The sequence below is a fragment of the Pinus tabuliformis genome, chromosome Q (genome assembly GCF_031772625.1).
Source record: "Pinus tabuliformis cultivar Carrire ecotype Pingquan chromosome Q, CPIR1, whole genome shotgun sequence".
NCBI lineage: Eukaryota > Viridiplantae > Streptophyta > Pinopsida > Pinales > Pinaceae > Pinus > Pinus tabuliformis.
In genome coordinates, this window is record NC_142296.1 from 1,239,818,817 (window position 1) to 1,239,845,573 (window position 26,757).

Here is a 26,757-nt window from a genome sequence, read left to right on the forward strand (position 1 = left end):
TAGATCTAGAGTTAATATGGATCTAATTTGGTTATAATTTTTTGTGCTTATATAAGCCTCTTCCACAAACATGGATTAGTCACTCGATTTGAATCTCAAATTTCATAGTATACATAATACTTCATAACAAAACTATGACCAATCAAATTGCTCTATAAAACTATTATATATTTATATTTAAACCTTTCACCAAATATAATAAAAATTGTTATTTTATTATATAAAATTATTTAAAATTTACCATATTATATTATTTACTTAAAAAATTCCTATTATTATATTTAATCATTAATTTACTATTAATTATTTTTTTTTTAATTATATATCATAGATATTTTAAATTTCATCGAGGATGCTTAAATTTTCCTTAAAACGTGATGCATTGTAACCTTTTTAGGGATACCTCATTTAAAGTAGTCGAGATAATTAAATCTCACGATTTCACATGATATTCATTAACATAACTTTGTTAAATATAGAAGGATGCTTAAATTCTTCTTTAAACCTAGTGCATTATGCAACCTTTCAAGTATACTTTATTGAGAGCCTAAATTTTCATTTAAAGCTAGTGCATTATTTTTAGAAATTTTTAGAGTTGTCCACATTAAAACATAAAGCTATAAAGTTGTCCAGCTAATTAAATCTGACAATCCTACATGATCCACATGATATTCGAGGATGCCTAAATTTTCCTTTAAACCCATTGCATGAGGTAACCTTTAAACATATCCTAGAGTTGTTCGCAATAAAACATAAAGCTATAATGTTGTTTAAATAATTAAATCTGATAATTGTTAGGTTCACAAAATATCGAGAGAAATTGTGGTCTTTAAAGATGTGGTTGTTGGAATTGAAATTGTGGTTTTTAAAGACATTATTGTTGTTGGGATTTTATTAGTTATGGAAAAAATAATATGGGGTTTTTTAGTTTTTAAATATGTTATATTAAAGAGTAATATCATGGACAAAATTATGAGTTCTTATAAATCTAGAGCTTGAAAACCATTGGTAACTTGATCAAGTCAAATTTCCTTGAACTATCTTAACAATCTTCTCCTTAAAATTGACTTGGTAGATTAACCTGGTTCCGATCACTCTGTCAAAGTCTATATAAAAAGGTTAACATCTAACTAAGTAAATGTGCAACCAGTTGTTGTATCTGTTAATTATCTAGGACACCTTGTCATGTACATGGTTCATCAACCATCTCACATCCCCCCCCTCAAGCTAGGATACTAGTACACTTATCGCTCTTGTACCTATCTAAATGGTCCATTCCACAACGTGATGACCCCATGCACTATTTCACTACATGTATGCTTGATCAAAGTCTTAGGGTCTTACAACAATCTGTGCTCTTGCACAACATGTATGCCTGAACAATAGGTCTTACAACTTCCTAGGGAAATACACCTTCCTTGGGCCAAAATCCCTCGGGTGTTCACTCACCATTACAACTCTCATCACACACTAGCTCCTTCACTATCCTCAAACCATTGACTCAATCTCCATTTTCTTATCCATACAACCACTCGCTTGTTGCATCTCTAGCTTTGTTGATCCATATCTAGACCTATCCTTTGAACATTATTTGCACTAATTGAATCCATGTGATCTTTCTTTATTCATGCTCGCGTCCACTTTAGTGGGAATCATTCTCCTTTACAAGGGTCCCCGTAGCCTTTAATTGTACATATACATTATCTTCTCTACAACCCCCCCTTTGCCTCCAAAACTTGTTTACGTCACTATTCTACCACTACAACCACACAACATATTTCCATGCTTCTGCAACTACCCAAAACTCTTTTCTTAGGCCTTGGCTATGATAGTAGTTGTTAGGATCACGAAACATCGAGAGAAATAGTGGTATCTAAAGATATTGTTGTTCGGATCCCACTAGTCACTAGGACAAATTAACTTATCGTTTTTCGACCTTTAAATAGGATATATTAGAGATAAATACCATGGACAAAACCATAAATTCTCATGAACCTGAAACTCAAAAACCATTAGTAACTTGAACAAATCGAATTTACCTAAACTACCCTAACAACAATCTCACATAATATTCATTACCTTACATAAATATCTCTTTCCAAATTTTTTATTATTAAAAAGATCAATCCAATAAATTTCTTTATAATAACATAAAACCATGACCCTCTACCTTAAACAAACCCTCTATTATGGTATTCAAATAAAGCATGACTATGTAATATATTGATTGAAGTGATATTAGTTTTGTTCAAGATTTTTCTCAAATAAGAGTTTCTTTGTAATGACCCAAAAGCATGACCCTCTACCTCAAACAAACCCTCTATTATGGTATTCAAATAAAGCATGACTATGTCAAATATTGGTTGAAGTGATATTAGTTTTGTTCTAAGATTTTTCTCAAATAAGAGTTTTGGCGTTATGTATGTGATAATAATTGCTTATTCATCCTTAAAAACAATTACTATATATTAAAATAAACTTTAATGATCTAAAGGTTGAAATCAAACTAATTTAAGATAATATTTTTTATTCTTATTTTTTTAATCAGAGTTTTGGTGTTATATGACAAGGATTACATAGTAGCTAGTACCTGCCGCTTAGTTTAAATATAGTTTAATTAAACAAAAAAATAACAAAGACAAAATTTTCTTCACAAAAATAAAACAACTCATAAAATATTGTATTGTTGAACGTCTTCACCAAAATATAAGAAATATATATATAGATAACATGGTATAATGCATTTTTGCTTTTGATTTCTCATTAGCTTGTCTTTGACCAAATTTTTTTATCGTTTATCTATTAGTTTATTTCCCTTTTATTTAATTTTATGATTTTTTTTTTTTTTTGAGTCCCTTCAAAATTTATTTATTAAATCGATTATTTATTTTTCTCAATACAGCTGAGAGCTCTGCCCGTGAAGAACTCTGCGAGTAACCGGGCTAGGGCTTCCGAGCTTTCGCGCGCCCCTTGGGCCGCCGCGCCTTGTCTCTGATCTGCTGCTGCTGCGCGCAGCCATGGAGCCCTCTGGGGGCTCGGATCTGCCTCCCCCCCCGGAGGTTTCTGCCTTCAAAGAAATGATCGCACAATGCAATAAGCGCCCTCCCTCTGTGAGCCAGCAGAAATTTGTGAAGAAGATGGACACCATCCCCTCTGTCGCCCTCCCCGAGGAAGAAACCTGTAAAGCTGCTCTAAACCTGGCTGAGCGCGGCCTCATTGGCCAGTTCACGGGCCTCTGGCCCTCTCCCAAATCGGTGGAGGAGTGGACTCAAAGGAACTGGAAGTCGCTTATCAAAGAAGGAGTTAAAAGCTATTTCGTTGGCAAAGGTTTCTTCGTCTTTGTCTTTGAAAGTGCAGAGGACAGAAACTTGATTTTCAGGAATGGCCCTTACTTCATGGGGTCGCAAGGTCTATACCTCAATAAATGGTCGCCTGATTTTGATCCAGCTCAGGACGTTCCTACGGCCGTTCCGGTCTGGGTACGCCTCCCCCATCTTCCTCTCCACTGCTGGAATTCTAAGTCCCTCCAGATCATAGGCAACGCCTTAGGCAATTATATCGACCAAGCCCCAAGGAAAGATCAATACTCCTGTGCTCGCATTTGTGTCGAAGTAGACCTAGAGGAGGGCTTACCGGAAGCCATCAATCTCACAGTCGCAGGATGGACCCATGTCCAAGAGCTGGACTACGAACAGATCCCATTCAAATGCAGACACTGCCATGGCTACGGGCATTTTGCCAAACACTGCAAGAAAAAGGCAGAAGATCTTCCAGAGAACCAAAACGGAGAGCAGTGGACTCTAATCCAAAAACCCAATAGGAAGGGTACCGGGAAAGGCCCCCTGAAAGAGGCTCCAAGCAGTTCCAATCACACCCAAGGCAAAAATCCAAATGGCAAAGAAAACAGTCAGAAAACGGCAGCTACAACAAACCAGGAAACCCTGGAACAGCCTGGATCTCCCACCAATATTCAAGATGGAGGGGAAAAGACACTTCCTGAGGCCACCCAAGGAAGCCCTTCAAACCCCTCATATGCAGACGTCACAAGGAAAAAGCCTATTGACAGTTCAGGGTCATCGGAGGATGAGACCTTCGAGCAACCCATCAAAAAAGTTGGCAGGAAATCTCGCAGAGAAGAAAGGGAAGAGGAGGCCGAAAGGCTAAAAACTCAAGGAAGCCAGCCTACTATTGAGATGTCTATCGGAAGAAACACAAGGACCAGGCCTCCTAAGGGAGGCTCCCTCCACTTCCCAGGTAAATAATGCGTCTCGTCTCTTGGAACTGCAGAGGACTGGGTAATCCCTCGAAAGCTGAAGCGATTAAAGATCTTCTCAAGATGGAGCCCTCAGACATCCTCTTGCTCCAAGAGACAAAGATAGAGGGGAAAGCCCTCTTGGATATCAGTCAAAAGAAATGGAAGAAAAATGTAGGAAAAGCAGTCAGCTCAAGAGGCTCTTCCGGAGGTCTCGCAACTCTCTGGTCAGAGGATCTCTTCCAGCTGAAAAATTCTCAAGAAACTCAACACTGGATCTTCACGGAGTTAATGCACAATCCAAGTAAGTTATCCTTCTCCCTTTTCAATCTTTATGTCCCTGTTTTATACTCAGAAAAAAGAGATTGTTGGACCTCCCTCATAGCCTTCCTTGAGCAACACTCCCCCAAAAATATCATTTTGGCCGGGGACTTAAATATTGTTTTAAAATATAAGGAAAAAAGGGGAGGCACTCACAGCAGAGATCCCTTCCTTCCTATGGTCGAAGGACTCATTCAGGATTGGGACCTCACCGATTTCATTCCAGCGAAAGGGCTCTTCACTTGGACCAATAACAGGGTGGGAGGGGAACATATCTCTGCTCGACTGGATCGATTCTTGGTTCAGGGTGCTCTGATGACAACTAAGAAGATCATTACCACCAAAATCCTTCCCAAACTCACTTCAGATCATAAGCCCATCCATCTCTCTCTAGAAGACGAAGAAGATTTGGGCCCCATCCCTTTTCGCTTCAGCCCTCTATGGACAGAAAGAGAAGGTTTTTTTGACACAGTAAAAGCAGCTTGGAGCAAATCCTTCTCAGGGTCCCCCAGCTATGTGTGGGAGCAAAAACTCAAAGCCACAAAGCACGCTCTGAAGGAGTGGATCAAAAAACCTGCTCCAAATCCAACTAGTCTCCGAAAAGAAATTGTGCAGACCCTTGAGGAGCTGCAAACAGATATGGAAAATAGAGATGTCACTCCAGCATTGCTGGATAAAGAAGTCAAAATCCAACGTTCGACCTTTGAATCCTTTCGGTTAGAGGAGGAGTACTGGAGAATCAAATCTAGAAGTCTTTGGTTGAAGGCGGGTGATAGGAATACCACCTTCTTCCATCGCCAATATCGGGCAAGACTTTGCAGAAATCACATCTCTGAAATAACAACAGCAAAAGGGCAGACCTGCAAAGGGTTCAGTCAGATCAAAGAGGCAGCTGTAAATCACTATAGTCAGCTTTTCACTGCTGGAATCCAAGGTAATGAGGAGGACATGGCAGACTTCCTTTCCAATATTCCCCCTCTGGTCAAATCTGAAGACACAATCGAACTCAGCAGACCCTTTACGGAAGAAGTCATAAAAGTGATCTAGTCTACGGACTCAGATAAGGCTCCTGGGCCCGATGGTTTTACCATCCATTTCTACAAAATGTGCTGGGACATTATAAAAACAGATCTCCTAAAGATGATCAAAGGATTCAGGAATAAAGCCAAGGTAGGGGGAGGAACCAACTCCACATACCTGGCCCTCATTCCAAAAGATTCAAATCCTGAAACCTTTGCCAGATTTAGGCCAATATCGTTGTGCAACGCCTCTTACAAAATCCTTGCAAAGCTCCTTGCAAACAGGATCAAGCCTCTCCTAAACAGACTTATCTCCAGCAATCAAGGCAGTTTCATTGAAGGCAGGCACATCCTGGACAATGTCATTCAAGTCCAAGAGATCATTCATTCAAGCCAGAAACGAAAAGAAAAAGGGATGTTGATCAAACTTGACATGGCCAACGCCTTTGACCGAGTCAACCGGGCCTTCCTTTACAAAGCTCTCCTCGCCTTTGGTTTCTCCCCTCACTTTGTTGCTCTTATCAAAGCCTGCACTGACACCCCTTGGATTGCCCCCCTCGTCAATGGCCGCCCCACCTCCTTTTTCCATGCCCAGAGAGGTCTTAGGCAGGGATGCCCCCTCTCTCCCTTCCTTTACATTTTGATGGCGGACACTCTCAGCAGAAAAAGAGGCAGGCACTCTTCCAGGCCTTAAACCTTCCATTCACTCTCCTGCCCAGAATCATGCTCTTTTTGCAGACGACTCTCTCCTACTCGGAGGAGCTTCTCCTAGAATTGCCAAAGCTTTTGATGAAGTCCTAAAAAGTTACTGCAGGGCCACGGGAGCCTCCATAAATGAAAGGAAAAGTGAAGTCTATGGATGGAATATCGATCAACAGGAGCTCACAAATATCTCTGCTCTCCTAGGTTTCAATAGCCAAGCCCAATGGGAGACGATAAAATACCTTGGACTCCCTATCATTAATGGCTGCAACAAGAGAGCTCTGTGGTCTGAAGTCATCAGCAAAATCAAGACAAAGATCACAAGCTGGGGAGGGTATTGGCTCACTTCCGGAGGTAAGGTCATCTTGATCAAGTCTGTTCTCTCAGCATTACCAATTTACCAAGCTGCCTTCCTACTAGCACCAAAGCAGGTGACAGACCACATCTCCAAACTGATTCGTGACTTCCTCTGGCAAGGAGGGAAAGGGAACACCCATAAAATGCATCTTGTGAAATGGGAACAGGTGAAACGCCCTTTTGCAGAAGGAGGTCTGCAAATCAGGGATCCAGCCATGGTCAACCTGGCGTTGGGTGGAAAAATACTCTGGAATTTATATGAGAATCCAAAGCACCCAGTCAGCGAAACTCTGAAAGCAAAGTATGCCCATAAGGTACCGCTTCGAAATCTTCAGGCTTCCCAAACAATCAACGCCTCCCAGGTATGGAAACTCTGTAATAAAAGTCTGAATTTCTTCAAAGACAGAGTTTATAAAATCCCCGGCAACGGTAAACATACAAAACTGTGGCATGATCGTATTATGGACAGCGCCCCTCTTTCAGAAAACGAGGAAATCGACGAAATAAGACAATGGTTGGAGCGCGCTGGAATCAACAGTGTTTATGATCTCTCCAAGTGGGACAGTCGTGGCGCATGGATCGGTTGGGATTTCCATGGTATCCCAGGCCGCCTAAACCACCAGATGACTGCGCTCGATGAGTTGCTGGAGGAAGCAGCTCCAGTGAGCAGATGGTCGAAGGACAGATGGGGTTGGGGGCGCTCCGGGACTTATTCATCAGCGGCAGCCTACAACGCTCTCCAACCCACAAAGAACAGCAGCAGAAACCCGGAATTCTAGAAGAAAGTATGGGAGCCCCTCGCTCTACCAAAAGTCAACTTCTTTTTTTGGACCCTGGCTCATAATAAATTGCTAACCGGAGACAATCTGATGAAAAGAGGCATTGCTGGGCCTCACAGATGCGAGTTGTGCAGAAACAGTGAAGAAACAGCTAAGCACCTCTTCATGGACTGCAAGTTTGTCAAAGAGGTGTGGCGTCTTATCCTTTATGAGTTCCAAATCACTGTTCCCTCGTACAACTCTGTAGCCGATCTCTTCGACGCCTGGAATCATTGCTACCCCCACAAAATCCCCAGCAAATCTTTTTGGAGAAAAATCTGGATTGCCATCCCCAAATTCACTTGCTGGCAGACCTGGCTGGCCCGGAACGACCTGATCTTCAACGGAAAAGAACAAACTCCTCTAGCTGTAGCTGCAAAAGCGAAATCCCTCCTCCTGGAAGCTGCCCAACAACAGTACTTTTCTGCAGACCCATTGCTGCTTCCCGAAGAAGAAAGGTGGCTGAATTCTCTCTCCCCCCACCCCCGGAGGTTGCTTTCTGCCCCTCAATCAATGAATCCAATCTGGAGAATAAGAGAAACTGAAGAGAACTTTCAAGAATGGTGGAAAAAACAAAAAATATCCACGATCTTCTTTGATGGCGCCTCCAAAGGCAATCCCGGGGCTGCTGGGGCAGGTGGGGTCATCTATGACCCGGCTGGAGTCAAAAGGGACATCTTCTCCTGGGGCATTGGGCAGAAATCTAACAATCAAGCCGAGATACTAAGCCTTCTTAAAGCCTGCCAAATTGCTAGAGACAGAGGGGACAAAGAAATCCAAGTTTTCGGAGATTCCGAGCTCATAATTAAAAAGTTAAATTCGGAGAACTTGTTCATCAATGTAAGCCTTAACAAAACTCTGAGCAGACTGAAGGAAGTCCTACTCGATTTTGAATCCTACAAATGCTTCCACATACTCAGAAATCTGAATAGCGAAGCTGATCTGTTGGCAAATAAGGGCTGTACACTTGGGAAAGGCCAAATCCTCATAAATGGGGAAAGTTCTATCCACCTATGTAATCCATGAGGATTCTGCAGCAGGCATTATGGAACAGAATTAGATGCATTGTAATGATGGCAGCATTGGCGTAAGTCGAAATTTCTTCCAATTCAAATAAAGATACACCCGTTTTAGTTAAAAAAATAAAAATTATGATTTTTTTGTTTTTTTTTAACCTTTTTTTTATTTTTTAGAAGTAAAAGGAAATAAGAAAGCATATGATTTTTATAATTTTTTAAAATCCTTTTTGTGGAAAAAACCTATAAAAAATCAATATTAATCTTGATTTTATAAATGATTTGTGATCTAATAAATTTTATTAGAAAATTGTTAATTTTTAATTTTCCATTAAAACAAACTATATAAAATCCATATCAATATTAATTAAAAAAAAGAAAAAGAAAAAAAAAATTTCGAAGGTGGATGCAAAATTTTAATATTACAATCTGGACTTTCATATGAATGAAATTAAATATAATTTTTTTTCCTAATTATCTTTGTTTTTTTTTGTTACTGTTTCTTTCTTTTCTTGATTTTATAATAGAAATATTAGGCTAAGTGGAAGTGGAAGAAGACTCCAGTTGGTCTGAAGATTATGGATTTAGCTCCCCTGGATAAGATCATTGCCAACATTTGGATAGGTTACTATATTTTTAATGAATTACCTAAAAACATATGTAACCTCCAAATCACCATTCTGGTCAAGTAGATTCAAGGGTTTGGTGAAAACGTGAAAGTTACAGACCAACAAAGGAAGGAAAACATGGCGGTAGGGTTTGGTGTTTTATGGTCGCTGCTTGAATGCGCATAGACCATTGACAGTGCTATTCAATCTCTTTAGGCCAAGATTCGGATTTTCAGATCTTTCAATGACTAAATGTTTTATCTTTTGAATCTGTCATTTCAAAATTGTCCGATTTATTTATATTTTATTGGTTTGTTTTTATTTTGTCATATGTCGACTTGGAATTCCTCAATTTTGAACATATTGTCAGTCTTTTGATATCCTGGTTATGTGCATGCGTTGTTTGAATGTGCAGCCATTGTCAAAGGCATAGTTGTTGGATTGAAATTAGGAAACCAAGGTTTCATTGTCTTGGTATTTCCCAAAACTAAAGGCATCCCTCTAAATCTGCCTCATGGCTTCTAAGTTAAAAAAAAATGAAAGCACCTCTAGCACAATCACTCAACCTGCATACAAAAAACCCACAAAAGTCTCCAAATGGTCAACGTAATTGACATATGACGCTCTAGTCCCTGTAATATTTCTGTTAAAGTCCATGGGATAAGGAAAGAACAACATGATTTGATTGAAACAAATCAATATAAATTACTGAGAAGAAGCCCAATTTTCTTATAAATTGAACACTCGCCCAGCTTTTCCTGAATATCCCTGCTCCTCGAGTTTTTCATATCAATTTGTAGTGTTAAAATTGGACAGGATATTTAGAATGCATGGAACAGGATAAAGGACAGAGATAAAGATTTTATTTTCTCCTCCTTCAAAGATAAATTGGTAGAGATAAGGGGTCTGGTGAAAAAATGGCAATTTCAAAAACATCAGAAGGATAAAAAAGACCTTCAAAGGATCCAACAGGAATTGGACCAGGTACTGGCATCTACAGACTACTCCACATGCTCTTTTGAGATGAAATGCCGCATTAGGAATCTGGAAAAGGAGAAATACTGTTTGCTGAAACAGGAGGAAGCCAAATGGAGGCTCAAAAGCAGAGCACTATGGATGAAGGATGGAGATAAAAACACGAAATTTTTTCATAAATATGCAAATGCAAGGAGAGCAAGGAACTTCATATGGAAAATAAAGGACATCCAGGGCAATTTAGCTGTCTCACAGGAGGATATTACTAAGCAGGCTATGGGCTTCAAAAAACAATACAGCAGGAATGGTGAGATTTCCTTCAACGACATAAGATGGGGCATAGATTTGATGCCAGAGATGTTTGACCAAGTGAAAAATGAAGCCCTGTTCTGCCCAGTTTCTGAAAAGGAACTCCTTGATGTTATGAAATCATTTAAGAAGGATAAATCCCCTGGGCCTGATGGATGGTCAATTGACTTCTTTATTCATTTCTTTGACCTATTCAAAAAGGACCTGCTCAGCATGGTGGAAGCATCCAGACTTTCAGGCAGCATTCATTCGCACATCTCATCCACTTTCATTGCTCTTATTCCTAAGAAGGAAGAGCCTGAATCTTTTCTGGACTTTAGGCCCATATCCCTTTGCAACATAACTTTCAAGATTATTTCTAAGATTATTGCAGAGAGAATTAAAGGGACTCTGGCATCTTCTCTCTCTCCTAACCAACATGCTTTTTTAAAGGGCCGTAATATTCTTGATGCAGTTGCCAGTACACAAGAATGCATACATTCTATGTCTGTGCACAAAACAAATGCAGCTATCATGAAAATTGACCTTCAGAAAGCATACGATGTACTGGACTGGGGATATCTGCAAAGTCTCCTTGCAAAAATCGGCTTGGAGCAGGGCCCGATTCGATGGATTATGGCTTGTTTTGAAAATGTTAACTATGCTGTTTTGGTTAACGGTTTTCCCTCTCCTTTCTTTCGGGCGGAAAGGGGCCTGCGACAGGGATGCCCACTGTCGCCTCTTCTTTTCATTTTGGCCATCAATCCTCTGAGCTTGCATATCAACCGCGCAGTGGAGGTAAAAGATTATGTTCCGGTCAGAATCTGCAAGCATATACATATATCTCATAACCTCTTCGTAGACGACGTTCTGCTATTTGCTATGCTTTCTAAAGTCTCTTGGATATGCATCAAGTCTATTCTTGACCGGTTTCAAAAGGCCTCTGGGCTTGCCATCAACAAGTCAAAATCGGTCCTCTTCCACAATGATACAGATGAGGTCTTCATAAATTGGATTTCCCAGCTCTTTGGGATTATCTCCAGGCCGTTGTCTGATGGAATCAAGTATCTGGGTTTTCGCCTTAAACCTAAGGCATATTCAAAGGATGATTGGAGGTGGCTTATTAAACGTTTTCATAACAAGATATCGTTATGGGAATTCAGGTCCTTATCTCTAGGTGGAAGGGTAGTTCTTGCCCAAGCAGTATTGATGCAGCTGTCGGTCTACTGGGCCCACCTTTTTCTTCTTCCGGCTAGCATTATTCAGGCCATGAACAGAATCTCTGCCAATTTTATCTGGGGGGCAAAATCGGAAAGAGGCAAAATCCATCTTTCAAAATTGGACTTCTTATCTCTACCAAAAAAATTGGGTGGTTAGGGTCTGAAGGATATAAGGATTTTTGGAAAAGCCCTTGTCTATAAATCCTTATGGAGAGGCATTTTTGACACAAATCCATGGAGTGCAATTATTCGCCATAAATATCAAAAAGGAAGGAGCTTGGAGTTCTGGTTCAGGTTTGGCTCTATTGGTATCAAACAGGGGTCTGCTATTTGGCTTAGTTTCAGGAGAATTGAGCATTACTTTCTTGACAATCTTAAATGGAGAATTTTTTATGGTAGGAAGATCTTCATTGGTCTCGACTCTTTTGCTGGTTTCAAAGGAAATCTACAGGTTCCAGATCCTCTTCTTTTTCATCTCCACAGGTCTGGTATTTTCACTTGGAACAGGATTATTGATAAATGGAGAGGACCCTATCCTCTGCTTAAGAATGCAGTTGATCTTGGTATCCCTCAGGCATTGTCTTTCCTCTGGGATAACCTCAAATTATCCATTGATCAAGCAGGTCTGAAGCGGGCCGGGATTGATGACCATATGGTATGGTCGTTATCTCTCTCAAACTCACGAGCAACTGTCAAGGACATCTACTCGGATCTCATTTCCAAGAAAATTAAGCCGGCTAGAAAGATTTTCCCAGTGTTATGGTGGAAGCTCGCCTGCCCCCTCAAAGTGATCATTTTCTCTTGGCTAGTCTTTTACAACAAGAATTTAACTTGGGAAAACTTGAGGAAGCGATCTTGGCATGGTCCCAGCAGATGTGTGTTATGCAAAATGGAGGAGGAAACGAACTTCCATATGTTCTTCAATTGCATGGCCTCCCAACAAATCTGGTATGATCTTGCTTCGTATTTTTCTTTTCAGCACCCTAACTTCACTTCTGTTGATGCAGCTTTTGCCTGGTGGGGAAGACAAGATGCTATCAAACGCCCAATCCTTCCCACAACAATCTGGTGCCTTTGGAAATGGAGGAATTTAAATTTTTTTGAGGATTCAAACATTTCCTTCAAATATGTGCTGTCTTCTGTCTCAGCACTCTATCCTCCTATCTCATGACTGCAGCACGTCTTGGAGGGTATAGAGTTTATATTTTTGATCCTGAAGGTTGTAATCAGAAATGTTGTGGGTTTCTTTTCCCATTCCTGAAGTACAGTGAGTCAATGGTGGTGATGACTTTTTCCTCAAGTTTTCAATATGTTCCTATGTGATGCTACAACTCTTCCTTTTCTAGATGCTATGCTGTTTTCTCCTAAAATATTTGACCTCTCAGTGGCGGTCTTGTTTCATGAGACCCATCAGAATTATGATGTATATATTGCCTTAATATAAATATAATGCTTTTCTTTCTGAAAAAAAGTATCTAACAAATATGTAATGTCAAAATGTACAGTAACGCAGTACTACAGAAATGGTAATACAGGAATAAATGAAGTGAAAAAGGAGAAAAACAAGGGAAGCCCATATCAGTTTGAATTACTTTTTGTCGATTGAAGAATGATATACTTGAACACCTTGTAAGAGACTTAATCTGAAAAATGGTATGTTTTGTTTTCTCACAGCAAGCTTTGAATTGCACCAGACTTTTGTAGATGCAATTTATATTTCATTTCAAATCGTTTTGGATTTTTGAGTTTTCATTTATACTCAGAATGGTGCTCTCCAATTTTTCATTTTGCTAAAGTGGTATGTCTAGAACATTCTATCCACAGAAGGATTTTTCAAAAGCACTTAGGAGACAATCGATAAAGAATCACTTACTTCCATGGAATAAACTGTGGTACTGTCACGTTGCTCAGTTCCAATTAAAACTAAAATCAATTTCAAGAAACATAACCGAATCCATACATTTGTCATGTTCCCGATTTTTGCCTTCACTCAAGCAATTACAAATTTCGTTGTGTTACGTAATCACACCCCAGTATTTTCTCTGTAAATCCAATATAAATTGCCCAAGTTGTTAAGAGATTGGGATTTGTCTTTGTATCAAAGTTGAATTCGAGATTCATTGATATTTTATGAATGATATCCGGCGCTAGGTGTCCAAAAGAACTGGCTTCAAATTCTGAATTGGGCTTCCTCATCCATTAGTCTGCGCCTATATCTGGAGTCAAGTATTACAACATTTTCTATTCTTAGAATTTAATTATTTTCAACTGGTATCTATAGGCTATACTTTGATGTAATTTAGGAACTGCAAAGATGAATATGAGATATATAAAATGTGCAATTATTCTTGTACTAATTGTTGCACTACAAATAGATGCAAATATTCTCTTTTCTGGGGAATTCATGGGAAAAGAAGAGTTATCACTTATTGATTCGTCCATTCCAGTGAAAGCTCTCAAGTTTGGCTGGGCACTTTTAGCACCGCCAAAGATGCCCTTCTCTCTCGCATGTGACTGTGTTAGGCACTTTTAACACCGCCAAATATGCCCTTCTCTCTCGCATGTGACTGTGTTGTGTTCAAGGTTAGAGGATCCAGGGATTGGCTTAATTCCCCCCTCTTGTTTATTTTCGAATGATAATTTTAAATGGGAGTTTTGCTATTTGGAATACAAATTGGTATTTTTTTCCTTTTTTTACCAAAGATAATTTTAAAGGAGAGTTTTGTTATTTGGAATGAAAATTGGTTTTAGACAACTTAAACCTTTGAGGTTCACAACAAATAACTCGTTTGTTATTTTTTTGAAATTTTATATATTTACCTAATTTTATAAACGGTTTTCATCCGATTGAAGTAATTCCACATATTCTTTATTCACACGCCTTAATAAATTCAAATATATTTTATTTATCTTAGCCCAATTACATTTGATTATCTTATTACATTATATTTTGTTTATAGTTTACAATACATATATATTTTAAGTGTGAATATATAAAGATTGTATCTGAAGATTTTTATTAATTTTAAATTTAACAAGGAGCCACTGTTGTGGCGCTAGTCCCTACCGGTTAACAGAACAATTTGGTCACTTATTATTATGAGATTTAATTTGCGTTATCATGAGAGCTGGTTTCCATTAGTAGTGTGTTGTAGGCATGCTTACATGTATTAAGATTTAATGAATTGGATGGCCAATTGTTGTATGAACTTTTTGACTTTATGCGAAGAGTGAAATATAATGAACTTTGCCTTTGTTAAGTAAGAATTGTCATAAATGTCATTGAACTGATAAATGCTTGTAATGTTGAGTTTGTATTTCTTAAAATAAGATTAGTTTTAGATATAATTTTCCAATGTCTCATGATTTAAAAAACGCTTAGATTAATAATTAAAATATAATAAAATTTAACAGTGAATCATAGAAAACTTGAGGGAAAAAAACTATAAAAGGTAATAATAATGCATTCTAATGTATGAAGAATTAGAGAGTGTTGAAGTAAGTTATGTATTTTAATAAGCACGGGGTATAAAATATGTTGAATTGCATAATAATTAATTATAATGTACGAAGAATTGGAAATTGTTAAAGTGAGTTATGTATTGTAAGAACCATGGTGCATAAAACATATTAAAATAATAGGAAGGTGTTAAAGTAAGTTATGTATTTTAATAACCATGGTGCACAAAACATAGAATTTTCTTATTTTTTTACATTTGAATATTATGGAAATATTCATAAAATGATAATGACCAAATAAACATTATTATGAATATAAATTTGTTAATTAAAGTCGTGGTGGAGAGTGTTCAATATTTACATAGATCATTCTCGAAGGTCAAAGAATAAGTTAAGCATTTAAAAATTATAGTTATGGAGTCTTGAACCCATGATTGAAAGATTACATATCTAGTAACATGTTTGGACATAAATGATACCATTCAGGTTAATCTCAATGCAATCTCAATGCAATGCAATTCTCAAATAGCAATCTCTATGCTTCAGCACCTTATCAACAACTCGCCCCCAAACAAGGTAATTAAAAAAGGTAACAAAGCAACAAACCTGCTAGCAAAACGAGGAGGTGAGTTATAGGGACAAGAAATGCAGCAAGATTGGCCTCCCTCCTGTAGAGATAACCAGCTAGAAGGATGCGGAGAATAGTGGAGGAGGAAGCCACTTCCCCAACGGGGGTGAGACCCAAGACTAGAATGGTTGTCGAGCCCCATGAGGAGTGACAAATGGGTTGAAACTCGCTTGAGCCTTCAATTGAGATGCAAAGAGAAAATATCCAAATCCATGTCATGTTCTCATTTCTCCTCCTCCTTTTAAAGCTTGATTGCTCCTGAGAAACCATGGGCAACTACCCTTAGTGGATAATGTCAATTGGTTGGGGATATTAAACTATATAAAGGAACCATTTGTACAATAGAAAGAAATGCATAGGAATGATGATGAATTAATATAATTTTCTCGTCAAGGGTTTATGGAGCATATACTCCTAGTGCCCATTGTTTTTTATAGAGTTGTGTTCATTTGCAACTAGCATCTACATCAAAGAGTGAGAATTGGAGACATATAATTCCACTAGATAGAGGATGAGGCTATGTGTGTCATCTCTCTATTCATTAACAACATTGTGAAGCCATTGGTGAGGCCTCCCCCAATGGAATTGAGATTATCAAGATAAGATTAATTGTTTAGGATAGGCACCACGTGACTCCTTGCTCATGGTGCAATGAACACTTTCCTCATGCAAAATTTAGCAATGGTCTTGGGTGTTCCATGTGCACATAGATATTTTAAACTTGAACAACATTTTCAAGTATAAGTTCACATAAATAAATGAGTTTTCGTACCATGAGAAGCTTCCAATTGTCAAAGCATGATTAAATATAACAATTGTTTTCTTACAAATTAAAAAGGTCATTTGCACTTTAATTAATCATGATGCTACTCAAAATTCCACAACCCAAATGAGACCATGACCTAAGAGTAGAGTTGCTTTCTAGGTAATGGAGGTGTGATAGAAAGGACAACAAAAGGTAGAGATCTAATCCTAGCAATGGGACATATTCAAAATAGTTTTTTTCCCAACTTTATCATGAAGATGATATTCAAGTTAAGGAATATCTAAAGTGAGAACATATTTCTCATAGCCAAATTCTATAAAATGGAGGGGAAAGGAAAAATGTGTTTTAGTTCTCGTAAAGCCTCTCATAAAGTGCCAAGTTGAAAGAACTATAATCATTCTCATAAAGTGCAAAGTTGAAAGAACTATAATCATTCTTTCAACTTAACTTTCCATAATTTTTATAAGCAACAATTTGAAATGGTGTTTATCATAGCCACTTATCAATAGACATATAAGGAAGATATTTTGCATGGCACAGACCCTTTTTAAATTCATCTTAGCTTCCTTTCTATTAAGCGAAACAAACAAACAAACAAAAAATCAAAGTGCAATTTTCTCATTGCTTAAAAAGAGTAAACATTAAGATATATATACTACCAACTTCATGGTTCTCCATTATAAATAATTCTTCCAATATACCCCTTTCATATCAATACATAACCAAATTATATTACAACCTTGTAATAATTCTTCCAATATACTCCTTTCATATTAATACATAACCAAATTATATTACAATCAAGAGTCTACTAAAAACTCATATTTCCTTTCTTTGCAATTGAAAAAATCATGTTTGAAGCAAACTCTAAGGCATACATAGTCTTGCCCAAGATTTGACCACAAGGCCTGTGAGACCAAACCTCCCCACCTAACCATTGGGACAACATCCTTGGACTTGAAAACTCATATTTCTTATATATATAAAAAATAGTTAAGAATACCCAAAACCCAGAAAGATCTAGCAAGAGAGAATATCTACACTTTATAAACCCTAACAAGTTACTTCTTCGAATTGTCAAGTTTTATTTACATACCTATATTAAAAATAAACTAACCATGTAGTAAATTTTTCTGGTTTAAACACTAAAAAAATTGCAGGGCCACCCATGTCGCAAGAAATGCCACAAGAATATTTCAACCAATACTCTCCGTCACTTTTTATGAACTTTAATCTTCTTTGAACTACAACATGAGCAGATTTCACTACTTTCTTTGATCAAATCTAGATAAGTGGCACATACAATTCTCCACATTACAGCATATATGATCCATTGCCTAGTGAACAGAAGGAACAACACTAATGACTCTGGTCTGCTTTCGGCATCTTTGAAAAATGCTATCGTACAATATATCGAATTGTACCCCTGCTCTTTCTCGGTTGATAACAAAGAGAATGTGATCAGCTTCCACAATTGTATAGTACCTGTCAATCTCACAAATTAGAAATCTTAATTAGGTCTTTCTCAAAGCTTGAGACAAGTTATTTTCTGGTTCTTACCAAACACCTGGTTGCAACGAGTGACCATCCGTTAATTCTGGACTTAGCAAGCAGTGGGGATGGGGCTCAGGAAAGCGGGGATAAAGCATCGAGATTGTGTTTAATGCTCCATCATTGTCTTGCCAATCCTCGTCACTGTTAAGAAATTTAGGGTTAATAGTAGTAACAACATAACCAATTGCTCAAGCAAGCAGGAAAGAAATCTGTCTGTTCAATAATCACTCACTTGTAACCTTTGTAAGGAAGTGGCACATTGCTGGGATAGCACCACTGGCTCATCTGCAGCGTCCTAATAAAGAGAAGAGGATGAATTCCAGACAGACTTGAAGGCATGGTGACTCCAAACAATTTTCGTGTCTTTCTCGTGGCATAGCTGTTTCAAGCAAAAGTGGTTTGAAACATCAATGTTTAGTCAATCCTTCAATTCAGAATTTTTAACCACCACTAATGCATATTACATGCATTCTACATAAAACTATAATTGCTTCCAATGAAACAGGAGGACTTGAATGTAACAAGTACTATGGGCTTTGAACATCTCTATCTTATTTTCAAGGATAGACTTGTCTCTATCAAATGTGGGCCAAAAATGCAGCAGTCCCCACCTGAAATAGTAGGTATTTGGAAAAGTCTGGAGTTTGGAATTGATTTCAACTGAGACCTGTAGACTTAAATCTACAAGAGTCCAATCATCTGAAGCAAAAGGTCCAACATTTCCTAGAAGACTCTGTATAAGCCCGGAAATCCCAACCTTTCGCCAAGTCATGTTAAAATGATCAAACCCAAAGTTGTAGTAGCTTTTCAGCCAAGCAATGTCCAACCAATCATATATAATAACTCCCACACGACACAGCTGTAACAGAGAGAAGGGTTTGATTGTCTTTCCATCTTCTGGCCTACAATCCCCCAGAAGAGAAGGATGTTTAAGCACAGGTATCAAAATAGGTGACATGGAAACAATTATGTCAGTAGAAACAAGATATATGCCCAATAGACAATCAATATGAACCCAGCAAAAGAGTAATAAATGCTTCATAGAAGGCTGAGATATACAGCATTTGTTACTCTACTCCTATCTGATGCTCCAAATTCATAATTGTATATCCCAGCCTGTACAGCATTTATTACTCTACCACTAGGTATATATTCATTGCCCAATACTAATACCTAGTTCGGGAGTCTGAAATTCCAAAGCAAGAACAGGGGAACTCTGAAAAGAAATCATAAAACAAACAAGCAAACAATTTCTGAGAAACTCACTGCACTCCGTCCAGGTAGACACGAGTTGTTCCATTGAGAGCACCAGATAAAGAGGTAACACTCAGCACCCAACCTTCGGAAGTGCTATCATGTCCCTGGCATGTCTGCATAAAGATAATTCTAGCATCGTAAAGGCACAATTTTTCAACTTTCCAGCATTGCTACCAACGGAAAAGCAAATTTAGGCTGAACTAATGAGTGACTGGATTACCTTTTCAGCAAGCATATTGTGCAGGACCCTGACAACTTGAACCCCAGAAGAGTGCCCAACAAAGTGCACTGGATGTTTCTCATCCCATTCAGAATAATAGCCTGTAAAAATTCATATCAAAGCAATGAATGCTTCTAGTTTCAACCAAGATATTTTGTGGAAGACATTTCATAGTTAAAGCCTGAACTCTTATATTCATTTACCTTGCTCATAATTCTTGCCAAAGCGGGCATGGCCATATTCGGCACTGTGTTCTTCGCCATAATCTACTGTTCCACCTTTTAAGTAGTAGAAAAGCTCTACTACTATCTGATGCTCCAAATTCATAATTGTATATCCCAGCCTGTACAACATTTATTACTCTACCACTAGGTATATATTCATTGCCCAATACTAATACCTAGTTCGGGAGTCTGAAATTCCAAAGCAAGAACAGGGGAACTCTGAAAAGAAATCATAAAACAAACAAGCAAACAATTTCTGAGAAACTCACTGCACTCCGTCCAGGTAGACACGAGTTGTTCCATTGAGAGCACCAGATAAAGAGGTAACACTCAGCACCCAACCTTCGGAAGTGCTATCATGTCCCTGGAATGTCTGCATAAAGATAATTCTAGCACCGTAAAGGCACAATTTTTCAACTTTCCAGCATTGCTACCAACGGAAAAGCAAATTTAGGCTGAACTAATGAGTGACTGGATTACCTTTTCAGCAAGCATATTGTGCAGGACCCTGACAACTTGAACCCCAGAAGAGTGCCCAACAAAGTGTACTGGATGTTTCTCATCCCATTCAGAATAATAGCCTGTAAAAATTCATATCAAAGCAATGAATGCTTCTAGTTTCAACCAAGATATTTTGTGGAAGACATTTCATAGTTAAAGGCTGAACTCTTATATTCATTTACCTTGCTCATAATTCTTGCCAAAGCGGGCATGGCCATATTGGGCACTGTGTTCTTCGCCATAATCTACTGTTCCACCTTTTAAGTAGTAGAAAAGCTCTCGAGCCCTGCGAAAACACAAGCAAAGAAAGTTGCTAGTGCCAGTATTAAACCGAACCAAACGTTTGCTATACAGTTAACCGAGCAGGCAGGAACCGCATTCTGTTTTCACCGCAGACAATACAATACAATAGCCGAACTTACCAAAGCGACACCAGACAGTCGAGGCATACAAGCCGGACCTGGAACAACAGAACCGCAACCAAACGTTTGCTATACAGTTAACCGAGCAGGCAGGAATCGCATTTTGTTTTCACCGCAGACAATACAACAAATACAAAGGAAAAATCGCAGATACTGCAAAGCTAAACAACCAAGTAACAATAAGAACCCAAAGCCCGCGAACAGCGTAAAACCCAAGCCGAGTAACTTTCCAGGATCTCGAGGAGGGACAGTTGTCCGCCCATAAGACCACCACAGTACATGCCGCCCGCGTGGGAGCCGCGGGACCACGTGGCCTCCACCTCGAACCATGCGAAGCCAGCAATAAGACCCCAAAACCTTTCCTCGCCCAAAACCTTAGTTCGACTTAGGAAATTGCCTTAATATTTCGGAAAATCAACTAGGTCAACGCGCGGTCAGCGATCTATCGATCGCATATAGTCCCCGACAGGGACTAATAATAAAATATTAAAATAAGTTTTTAATTGTTTAAATGGTATAAGTTAATTGTTTTGAGATTTTTAAATAGATTGAATATATTTATTTAAATAATAATCATTTTAATTTAAAATTAAAATTTAAACTATTCAATAAACATTGTTATTAATTTTTTTTTACATATTATGACTAAAATATATATATTATTATTACTAAATTATTTTTTTGAAATGATAGAGAATTAATAAATTTAATCTCAACAAAATTTATAAAGACTTTGATTTTTGCTCCATTTCTATTAATTACAATAGTGAGCACAAAACAAATTCATTTAGATTGTCATAATTTGAGCGTCAATAGATATATTATTTTTTCCCAAAAGTGGGTGGATATATTAATTTAGTTGTTGGTAAAAATCTTATTCCCTAATTTAAACCTATCACTAAATAAAGTTATATAGTTTTATAATAGTTTCATATTTAAATTGAGCGGCAGGTACCAGCTACTACGTAGCATTTGTTAATATATAATTATTTATAATTTAGTTTATTGAAAGATGTTTTTAATATAATAATAAGTCATGAAACTCTCGATCGACGTGTGACAGGCCTTGCGGATTAGAGGAGGGAGAGGACGGTCAGCGGCCATGGTAGGCCGAGGATGGACTAGCCGGCTAGTCGGCACGATGAGCAAAGGGAGAAGAGGTTGGTCAGGGGCCAAGAGAGCTAGTAAATTGCAGTGGGGTAATGGGTAATACAGGGTGGGGGCAGTCGCTTAAGAGGGCAGAGGTAAGAGAGGATGGTCAGGTCTCAAGAATGGCAGAGGGAAGAGGGCAAGGAAAGATGCAACCACAGTCAACAAGTGGAGAGGCAGTTGGAGAAAACTCATGGCAAGAGTAGCCGACGATAGTAGAGAATTAATGATTTGCAATAATGGGAAAGTCAGTGGAACCCCATCCCAAGACTATCATGCGGGAGAAAGGGCAGCGGACAGAGGAAGAAATCACGGGGCAAGTCCTTCGGGCGACATGCGGGAGAAAGGGCAGCGGACAAAGGAAGAAATCACGTGGCAAGTCCTTCAGGCGACATGCGGGGTAGGTGGATAGAAAAACAAAATGTTAAGAAGGATAGGTTGAGAGGCATTCGCATGCAGCAAGACAAGATAAGACATGTAGCTGAAGGTGGTGAAAGCCGAGGGTTGGAGGACATCGAGTAACGTTCGGCTATCGTTTGCAAGAACTGGTATGTCATCTCTACTCTCACTCATGACTGTCTGGAAAATATGAATATGGTAGCGGATCACTGGATATTTGTAATGGTGCCCCCAATTGTTTTCACTGTTGAGGTATCCTGATCTTCTTGGGTTTTGGCCTGCTATCTTAGGGAGAGATCAACAGGGTTGTCATCCGGGGAAGGGGGTTTGGGAACCCTGATCTTGGCCTCAGGGTAAATAGGTCCTGGGGTATGGCTAGAAAGTTGATTCGTTCAACGACCAGCTGGGTCATCCAAAGGGATTTCCACTGCATCTGTCGAAACAATTTTTATAAGTTGTTATGGTTGAGAATGGGGCTCGAGAAGGAAAGTGTCTCAGAAATGGGCGGAAGGTTAGAAGTTTCCTTTGACTTATTGATAGGGTTGATATTCCTCAATCCAGAGCCAACGCTGGACCTAGATAAGGTTCACTGGAATAGGTGCAGTAACTGGGGACACAACTAGGGGAGAGAAACTGCTCTAAGTAGGTTTTTTCTTAGCTCCCTTGAGGGGACCCAATGGCGAAGGATAGCTCTCTCATGGACCGGAATAATAATTGTAGTCTAGTGCGAGATTAAGAAGCAATGTCTTGCTTGTTGGGGTGGCAATAACCAGGGCAGAAAGAATATTGGGAATTCGGGGGACAGGGTTGCAATTACAATAGGGTGGAGGTGTAGGGAATCCTTATGGGAGTCGATTAGTCGGGCTCTTCAAATTCTTATGGGAAGCAACCAGGATGTTGGGGAGGTCACTATCCTTCAAATCTCAGTGGAGGGAGCAAGGAATAAGGTTGTAAATGGGGTTTATCACAGTTCTCAGGGCATGGAGCAGATGAAAACGCTCGTGCCAGAGAAGTCCCACCCGGAATGGGGGAAGCTTGTGGGGAATCCCAAAATGAGAGAGGCCAATTCTCAAGCTAAGTATCCAAACAAGAACAGAAAGAAATAATTCAATTTCATTACCAACTCACATAGAACAAATTTCTATTTGTCCACTATGGTTAATTTGATGATGACTTACAATGTTGTATTCCTGGTTTCTGTTGTAGGTAGCTTAAAAATTAGAGTGCAAAGAACTTCGGAGACTCGGCACATAAACCGTGATCCAGCCCTGGTACAGGTGCGCCGCTTGGAAAGGGAAGATAAAAGAAGAAAGGAAAATTGGATGGTGAACGAAGGTAACCAACCGGGAAGGAAAGGAAACAAAAGACTGGGAAAGGCTGGAAAAAAGATGAAAGAATTGGAACTGACTTCAAGCAAAGTTCCCGAGCAAAAGAGGCAGGAAAACAGAGAAGGAGAGTATGCAGAACATGATCAATGCATACTACGTAGGAACCCTGCCTGAGGTGAAAGATGTAATCTCTGAATGGGAAAGAGAACTAAACACTAACATTGAAAATCAAGAGATCGAGGCAGAGGAATGGGAAACAATCATTAAAGACCTTGGGAATAACAGAGGACACCAAACTATCCAACAATATTGGGTCATGAAAAACATTCTGGTTCGCGCTATGACAACCTAGGAAAGAGAACTAAACACTAACATTGAAATTCAAGAGATCGAGGCAGAGGAATGGGAAACAATCGTTAAAGACCCTGGGAATAACAGAGGACGCCAAATATTGTTTCGCCAAACTATCCAACAATATTGGGTCATGAAAAACATCCTGGCCCATGCTATGACAACCTATAAGGAAAGAGAAGACCCGAAGGAGGATAGACCAGTTGAGCCAAGTATGAAGGACCTGCAAAGGGAGATACAATCTGTCCAAATGCAGTTGTATAACAACAACCTCACTGTGAACAGGATTGAACAGAGCCTTCAGAATATGATGAGAAGTGAAGTTCCAGGTTCAAGCATGAAAGGCCCAGCGCCTGTGGATTCTTCAGATGAATGAAGCAGATCAGTCAGTATAATTTTGTCTAAATGACGACTAGCATTTACTTTTTTAGCAAGAATTATATAATTGATAAAGTTGCCAATGTAGCATGGATGGTAAGAAAAGCTCTTTTTAAATTTTGGATAGCGTTTGATGCAGACAGGTGGCCAATAGACCTGGTTTCCTACAGGCAGGTTGAGGCCACTTGTAATTTCGTAGAAATCATACTTATTTTCATGAAATATAAATAGAAAAAGGGTCCTAACAAGCTTATACAAAAAAAAATAAGTCATGAAAAAATTATAATTCATGAAAAAATAAAAAGAAATAAAACAAAAAACAAAAAATTAGCAACTAATAAAAATAGAGTTACTAAACAACCCATAATAAAACTTCAACCAATTCCCTCACAAACAAATAAATTTAATAACAACAAAAATTAAATTATCAATGTTAAACTATGAGTCATAAATCTTTGGTGGAAGAAAAACTAATATACAATCAAAACAAAAATTAAATGCCATATCTACCGCAGCTATAATAATAATTGCTCATTGGTCTTTAAAAACAATTACTATATATTAAAATAGACTTTAATGATCTCAAAGTTGAAATCACGTTATTTTTTTTAAAATAATATTTATATATATAAAACACGTTAAATATTTAATAAATAATTTTAATACCTGGGATAATTCTGTGAATTTATTTCGAAATAAAATATTTAATAGATTTTATATGGGAGTTGTCTATAATGCGACTTTTTGAGATTCCGGTGACGGAATTCGGCGGAAGAAATTGAGATGAAATCATGATTTGTTGCAGTTAAAATGGTTTTTTAACTGCATATTCGGATTCAGCACCCTGAAAAACCCCTGGGACGCTTTCATTGTGCAGAAATTAGCTATCAAACTTGGATTCCAATAAATTACTGCCGGATTTTCACCGGAAAAAATCGCCGAAAAAACTTTCAAAAAGTCGCGTTAAAGACTACTCCTTTTATATGTAAAATAGTTTTAATATTTAATGAATTTTATAAAATTCTCGCTAGCTTTTATGAGTTATAAACTATCCCATTTTACAGAGTACCAAATTATAAATGCAAATTAATTAATTTTCTAATTTGCCAAATGACCTTATTCAATATGTAAACTTTTCTTTACAACCTTTCTACTTTCTTATCAATACAATAAATCATTGTTGTGGTCCCACCATCTCAATTACAAGTAGTCTAATTAATGCAATCTAATATGGTTTGTTCATTTATGTTGTAGTAAATAATTATAAAATTATATCTATATTCATCCACTGCAGTGTCTCCAAGAGGACATTCTGTGTTAGGATCTCCTAACGACATTTTGTTTTTTCATAAAATGTGCAAAGAGATATGGTATTTTTCAAAACAGATTTTTGATATATATGTGTTTTTTTCATTATATAGAAAATGTGCAAAGAGATATGGTATTTTTCAAAATATATTTCTGTTTTTTACAAATATGACAAAAGCATTTATTACAAACACAAAGATGTACAAAAATGCAATTCAAATAAGTTCTACAAATAATAAAAGATACAATTTTCTGAAGGGAAAAAATATATACGTATACATTTAAAATACACTACATTATGTATAAATTGTGCTTGTGTAATTTTTAAAATATATATTTAGCTACAAAATTATAATGTTAAAAAAAATCAGAACATATGTCACCATAAAGAAACAAGTCATATTTTTGTAAAAGAAATATTTAGGTGGAAATGAGACTTTTTGGAAGTGTTTTTTGCAATACAAATATAAAGTTATTTGACCTTTTTATTGTGTAATTAAGTTTAGTAAAGTTGATGATTAACTATATAATTTCAGTAAATTTGAAAGAAAATATTGTTAATTTTTTGAAAATTTTATTACTATAAAAATATCAAACTATTAAATTTTCATTATAATAATTTAATGAATGATTTAATTTTTTATATGGAAAATGATATTTTATAAATTAATTATAATTTAAGTGGTTAAGAATTAGTGTGATAATGTTTAATTGTGACTAATCCCGAAAAATTTAATCACAACTATTTAATAACTAATAATTTATATTTTAATTTTTGATTTCATTGGAGAGTTTGACAAACCTCATCTGAATGCATTCAACAATGGCTTTGTTTGTGGCGAGATGATCTTCCCAAATATTCTATTCATTCGGTGTACCTTTGCACCTTTAGGGGAACTTGCTAGTTATTTTTTATTTATCTAATATATAAGTATTTATAATTCTAAAGACATTGTAACCAAAAAAAAATGTACTATTGAATTAAGTAAAATATAAATTTGACATTACAAAAGCTATGTGATTCATAATAGTGAAGTTTTGTCTGCGGTCTCTCTAGGGTTTGAAGCCTTGTCCTGCAGTGTTGGCCGCGATTTTTCTATTTTCGTTTATGTTTTGGGTTCACAGTATCGATTTGGGCCTAAATATCTCAGGTGGAGTGTTTTCATTGCATGTTATGGCCTTGAAGCAAAATAAAAGCCATCATTTTTTGAGGAGTTAGCCCTTGTTTCTTTTTATT

At 37.6% G+C, this 26,757-nt stretch overlaps 2 protein-coding genes across 4 annotated transcripts; one reads left to right on the forward strand and one right to left on the reverse strand.

The window, feature by feature from the left end:
- Window positions 1-4,261: 4,261 nt before the first annotated feature.
- Window positions 4,262-5,620, forward strand: LOC149224297 (uncharacterized). Its single transcript, XM_089388144.1, has one exon. It carries the CDS (start codon window positions 4,262-4,264, stop codon window positions 5,618-5,620), a length of 1,359 nt encoding a protein of 452 aa, XP_089244270.1.
- A 12,001-nt stretch (window positions 5,621-17,621) lies between these two features.
- Window positions 17,622-20,505, reverse strand: LOC149224298 (uncharacterized). 3 transcript variants are annotated; one of them, XM_089386078.1, is made up of 10 exons: window positions 20,368-20,505; window positions 20,165-20,265; window positions 19,954-20,073; window positions 19,664-19,803; window positions 19,461-19,561; window positions 19,250-19,353; window positions 18,595-18,885; window positions 18,216-18,362; window positions 17,990-18,124; window positions 17,622-17,855 (listed from the first exon to the last, which is right to left on the reverse strand). In XM_089386078.1, the coding sequence occupies exons 1-10, from the start codon at window positions 20,425-20,427 to the stop codon at window positions 17,828-17,830; spliced, it is 1,227 nt and encodes a 408-aa protein (XP_089242204.1). In that variant the 5' UTR covers window positions 20,428-20,505; the 3' UTR covers window positions 17,622-17,827. The 3 variants fall into 3 exon arrangements, with proteins under 3 accessions (XP_089242204.1, XP_089242203.1, XP_089242205.1); XM_089386077.1 differs by having other exon boundaries at window positions 17,622-17,914; XM_089386079.1 differs by lacking the exon at window positions 18,595-18,885 and having other exon boundaries at window positions 17,622-17,914.
- Window positions 20,506-26,757: the final 6,252 nt, after the last annotated feature.